General features: G+C 21.9%; 5 protein-coding genes across 5 annotated transcripts; 2 read left to right on the top strand and 3 right to left on the bottom strand.

Annotated features, from left to right (window-relative positions):
- On the bottom strand, nucleotides 1-1,445 carry DDB_G0294352 (hypothetical protein; the record flags this gene model as incomplete). Its single annotated transcript, XM_628715.1, has 3 exons — nucleotides 1-895; nucleotides 1,005-1,054; nucleotides 1,420-1,445. Coding segments are annotated over 3 exons (971 nt in total), but the record flags the coding sequence as incomplete, so codon positions are not given.
- Nucleotides 1,446-2,328: 883 nt separating this feature from the next.
- DDB_G0294354 (hypothetical protein) lies at nucleotides 2,329-3,517 on the top strand (the record flags this gene model as incomplete). The annotated part of the gene is made up of 6 exons (XM_628716.1): nucleotides 2,329-2,354; nucleotides 2,435-2,504; nucleotides 2,547-2,549; nucleotides 2,828-2,920; nucleotides 2,988-3,019; nucleotides 3,313-3,517. 6 exons carry the CDS (start codon nucleotides 2,329-2,331, stop codon nucleotides 3,515-3,517), a joined length of 429 nt encoding a protein of 142 aa, XP_628718.1.
- A 260-nt stretch (nucleotides 3,518-3,777) lies between these two features.
- DDB_G0294356 (hypothetical protein) lies at nucleotides 3,778-3,825 on the top strand (the record flags this gene model as incomplete). The annotated part of the gene is made up of 1 exon (XM_628717.1): nucleotides 3,778-3,825. One exon carries the CDS (start codon nucleotides 3,778-3,780, stop codon nucleotides 3,823-3,825), a length of 48 nt encoding a protein of 15 aa, XP_628719.1.
- Nucleotides 3,826-4,128: 303 nt separating this feature from the next.
- Nucleotides 4,129-5,337, bottom strand: DDB_G0294358 (hypothetical protein; the record flags this gene model as incomplete). The annotated part of the gene is made up of 1 exon (XM_628718.1): nucleotides 4,129-5,337. One exon carries the CDS (start codon nucleotides 5,335-5,337, stop codon nucleotides 4,129-4,131), a length of 1,209 nt encoding a protein of 402 aa, XP_628720.1.
- A 40-nt stretch (nucleotides 5,338-5,377) lies between these two features.
- On the bottom strand, nucleotides 5,378-5,697 carry DDB_G0294360 (hypothetical protein; the record flags this gene model as incomplete). The annotated part of the gene is made up of 1 exon (XM_628719.1): nucleotides 5,378-5,697. A coding segment is annotated over one exon (320 nt), but the record flags the coding sequence as incomplete, so codon positions are not given.

Below are 5,697 nucleotides of genomic sequence, written 5' to 3' on the forward strand. Positions count from 1 at the left end.
TGCAAGTTAATGTCTGATAAAATATTATTTTTTAAATAAATATTTTCATTTTTTTTAATTATTTGCCCTACAATTAAATCATTATTGTCAACATCTTTTTCTTTTAGATTGTTAAAATTATCTAAAAATGTTGCCATTAATATTTTTGTTACTCTTTCAAATTTATGTTGATCTTGGTTGTTTGTATTGTTTGTCAAAAGGTCTTTAATTTTACTAAATTGTGCTTCAAATCTCTCTGCTGATGTAAATTTTGGTGCACCCCAATTTTTTATATATAAAGGATAATGTAATAAAAGGTGAAAGTTGATTGGTTCATTTGGTATTATCATAAATATTTTTTTATTAAAATTTTTAACTAAATAATTTATTTTATCCAAATCATCTTCGTCGAAAGAATCTTGATATAATAAAAAAGTAAGCTGAACCATTTCTTCTAATAATAAGAAATCATCATTTGATACATTTGATTTAGTAAAAAATAAAATATAATATAATATGCTTCTATTCTCTCTACCTTTTCTTGTTTTTACACCAAATAAAGATTCTGATGGTGGTAAATGATCTGGAATGATTTTAGCTTCTTTTAATTTTTTTATAAAAATTGTAATTTGATCCTTATATTTTTTGAAAATATAATTTAAAACCCATTGTACAATACCCAATAATATGTTGTGTAAAATATCAGGTTGTAAGTACAAATAATTTATTTTTAAATTTTCTACCCAAGATCTGTCATAATCTATAATGCCAATTTTTTTCATTTTATGTTCTGTTTCTAATTTTAAAATTTTATTTTGAGGATTTGAAAAATCTTGTTTATTTGGTTTTGAATTGTGAAAGTCAATAATATCTTTTTGATTTCTATAATTTCCTTCTTTTAATAAATAATCGACACCTCTTTATTTATCACATGTATGACATGAGAACTCATTGCAATTATAATGGTTAATCCTACAAGATGATCTAAATTCTGGTATATCCATCACAGGGGCGAAAAAAAATACTTAAAAGCATCTTTAAAGTAGGAACGTAAATAGTACTATTATAAAGTATACTTATTAAGTATATTTATTAAGTATACTTATTAAGTATATTTATTAAGTATACTTATTAAGTATAATTATTAAGTATAATTAATAAGTATATTTAATAAGTATATTTATTAAGTATATTTATTAAGTATATTTATTAAGTATAATTAATAAGTATAATTAATAAGAATATTTATTAAGTATATTTATTAAGTATAATTATTAAGTATATTTATTAAGTATAATTATTAAGTTTATTTATTAAGTATAATTATAAAATATAATTATTAATTAAAATTATTAAGTATAATTATTAAGCGTAATTATTAATTATAATTAATAAGGGTAATTTATAAGGGTAATTATAAAGTTCACTTAATAAGAATACTTAAAAATAATAATTAAAAATAACATTTTATAATAATAATTTAAAATAAATTTTAAAAAAAAAAAAAAACTAAAAAAAAAAAAGAATTTATTAAAAAGTAAAAGTATTTGAAATCAGAAATTTTTTTATTTAATCTGTGAAAATTCTAAGTGTATTAATGACTTTAACAAGGGTCATACAACATTTATAATTGACTAATTTGAAAAGCAGAACTTTATTTCCATTATAATTTGTACCAAAAGCATACTTTAGAAGGGGCAACCTAAAATATAATTATTTTTTTTAAAATTATATTAATCTCTTTATTTTATATTATTTTTTTTTTAAAAAAAAAAATTATATTGACTTACCAGTAATTATTTAAGTGAAGTATCAATTTGATTGAAGTGATTGTTGGTATAATAAGAAAGGTAACCTAAAATTTAATTATTGTTTTTCAAATTAGTCTATTTTATTTTATTATTATTTTTTTTTTTTTTTTTTTAATTTTATTTTTTTTAAAAAATTATTTTAACTTACCAGTAATTATTTAATTGTGGTATCAATTTGTTTTAAAAAAACTGGGGGTTGGTTTTGATAGCATTGGTATTATTGATGAAGTTGAAAAAATCTAAAAAAATATTTTTTTGTTTTTTTTATTTATATTAATTTTTTTATTTTTTTTTTTATATTTTTTTTTAATTTTAATTATCTTACCTTACCAGTTTTGATTTAGTGCAGTTTCATTTTTATTTAAAATAAGCGAAGTTGGATAATATCAATTTAAATTGCCATTTCTTTTTGGTGTTCCAGATGATGCAATATTATTTTTTATATTTAATTTTTAAATAATAATTTAAGTCTGAAAAATAATACCCGCAACGAAAAAAAAAAAAAAAATTAAAAAAAAAAAAAATTGAAAAAAAAAAAATGAAAATAAAAATCCACGTAAAAACGTAAAAGTTATGTAAATAATATAACGATTCTTTTAATATTATTTGCTTATATAAAATAATAAAACAAAAAAAAAAAAAAGCAAAATATTTATAGGTTTAAAAAAAAATAAAAAAAAAAAAAAAAATATATTGCAAAAAAAAATAAAGCATGTTTTTTTTTAATTTAAATTTTTTTTTTTTTTAAAAATAAAGCATGTTTGTTTTTATTTAAATTTTTTTTCTTGTGTTCATATTATTTATTATATTTCAATTATTAAATATTTTATTATTTTATATATATTATATTTTTATTTTCGTTAAAAAAAAAAAATTCCAAAATTTTTTATTTTTTTTGTGTTAAAAAAAAAATTCCTAAATTTTTTTTTTTATTGTATTTTTTTTCATCACACATAGAATTATTTAAATTTTTTTAATAATATCAATGTATTTTAACAACAAATGTATCAATAATATTTTGGAAAAAAAAAAAAAAGGTAAAAAAAAAAGATAAAAAAAAAGGTAATAAAAAAGAAAAAAAAAAATTAAAGATAAAAAAAAAAGGTAAAAAAAAAAAAAAAATTAAAAAAGTAATTTTTTACAATGTTATTTTTTATATAATTCTGAATATTATATCATTTTATTTATGTTTTATAGTTTCAGAAATATTCTGAATATTATTTCTCAGTGTATTTACAAATATTTATACAACATTAAATTAAAAAATAAAACATATCATTTTATTTGTGTTTTATAGTTTCATTTTTTTTATTATTTTTTTTAATTTTTTTACATTAATATTTCAGCTATTAATTTTGAAAAATACTTATTAAGTATACTTAATAAGTATTACTTATTAAGTATACTTATTAATATATATTAAAAAGAGTACTTGGATTTAAAGGTGCTTTAAAGTGTTGATTTTCGCCGCTGTGAAATGTGAAAATTGTAAAATTAAATTTTTTAATATCAATGAAGAAAGAAACTGTTCAAAAATTGGTAATAATTATTTAAAACTAGATGTTGAATATTCAACCGATACGAGACAAAAACAATTTTTAAAGTACAAGAATGAAAAAGAAAAATATTATGAAACAAAAACAAATTCAACTTCAAGTTCGGATAAAAATGAAATTAATATTTGCATTTTTCTTTTATTTTTTTTTTTTTTAATTTTAATTTTTTAAATAAAAAAAAATAATTAAAAAAAAAATAAAAAAAAAAAAAAATTATTAAAAAAAAAAAAAAAAAAAAAAAATTTATTAAAAAAAAAAATAAAAATTTATATTTTCAATATTAAAATAAAATGAATAAAATGAATAGAATTTTTATAATATTTATTTTTATAGTTTTTATTAATAAATCTTATCAATTTGTTGATAAAAAATGTAAAAGTCACTCACACTAATCTTCAATCCATTGTCACATTTGTTCAATCTTTAAAGTAATGTTTTTTAATATGAAGGATAGAAAGAGTGAAAGACTAATATCATAAAAGTAAACATACATAAAAGAGATAATTAAAAGTAAGGGCGTTATGAAACTAAACCGAAAATCAGAATTTTTATTATTTTTTTTAAATTTTAATTTAATTTAATTTTTTTAATTTAATTTTTTATTTTTTGACTGAAAAAATAAAAAATTAAAAAATAAAAATAAAAATTAAATGAAATATTTTTACATGGAGATGCGCGAATTTGTTACGTTGTTGAGCTCATACTAACTTTAAATTAATTTAGTTTTGAGTCTCTAACACCTTCCCCTTCCTTCTTTAGGCTAGCTATGTCTCAGAAGTGGACTATAAACTCTTGGGTGTAACTTTTCTTCCTGATCTAGTTGTTTTAATTTGTAAACTAAGATCAAGTTCATCATCATCACTTGAAGTATTTTGATTTCTTGATTTTCTTTTCTTTGATTGGTTTCTTTGATTTGAGATGGAGTTTTGTTGTCTTGGAGTAATTGGTTGCAATGTTTGAGAACTTTGAACTTCTTGGGAGAGTGGAGGTGACACAATTGGCTCAACGGCTTCTGTAGTTGCATTCTCTCTTTCTCTTCTTGAGTTCAATTGTTTCTTCTGCACGTTATTCCAATACTCTCTGACTAACTCTTCACAGTCTGTATCGACTTCTTTGATCCATTCAGGTTCTGGGTAACCTTTGAACTTCACTAGGTACATCTTTTTGACTTTATCGTGATTGAGAATACTTTCAACTTCGTAACTTGCTTCGTCCATCTCCTCAGGTTCGGGCATCGATATCTCTTCTCTTAACCACTCACTGTCCTCGTATAGTTTTACGATTTGATCCTTGTTGAACACATTGTGTTTCTTTGGATAACCTATTAAATCGAGTGTTACATTATTACCATGAACGGCAGTGATTATGAATGGTCCACAATTCTTGGATTCAAGTTTGTGAGAGATTAGATCTTTTGAAATGTTAGTTTGGAAGAATTTTCTTTTAACCATAACCTTTTCTCCGACTACGAAGATAACATCACCACGACCTCGGTTGTAGTAGTTTTGAGCATTGATTTGAGCATCTAGTATATTATCACGGACAATCTTTTTGATGTTGCTCATTGGTATACGAGTCTTTGTTAATGAATTGAAATGATTAACGGGAGTTGGTGGATTGAATCCATAAACGATTTGGAATGGTGACATCTTTGTAGACTTGCTCATTGATGAGTTCATTGCAAATTCAATAAGTGGAATGATATCAGAACAAATCTCCCCATACTCTGTTGAGGCTTTAGTTAATATTCTAATAATTTCTCTATTCATTCTTTCAGTTTGACCATCAGCTTGTGCTCTGTGTGCCACAGTCATCTTGAGTTTAGAATCCATCGTCTTTGTCCATCTCTCCCATATTTCTGAAAGGAATCTTGGATCTCTATCGGAGACGATTGTTCTTGGATAACCATGGAGTCTGAACACATGATTCAACAATAATTGAGCAGTATGTTGGGCATCTATTGTCTTATGACATGGAACTATATGAACCATTTTAGATAATCTACAAACAATGACACAAACTTGATCGACTTCAACTGTAAATCCGTTTATTGCATACATTGTTTTTGGTAGCGATAAGAAATCGATTGATATATCTCTCCAAGTGAAAACTACCATTGTTTAGATTATTATTATCTGAATGGATTGGCATGTCTGTTGATGCTTTAACCTTTTCGATATCTATTGGTATGGAGTTATCTTGTTCAATTGGAATAGCGACAATATTTTCACCTTCAAACTCTTTCTTTAGATTATTGAATTCTTTGAGTGATTCATCAGAAAGAGTTTTCTTGTTTTTCCCTTTTGATTCTTTGGAAAGGTGATAGGTTTTTTCAGCGTAATTTTCAATGG

Source organism: Dictyostelium discoideum (genome assembly GCF_000004695.1).
Source record: "Dictyostelium discoideum AX4 chromosome Un chrUn_00029, whole genome shotgun sequence".
In the NCBI taxonomy this organism is placed as follows: domain Eukaryota; phylum Evosea; class Eumycetozoa; order Dictyosteliales; family Dictyosteliaceae; genus Dictyostelium; species Dictyostelium discoideum.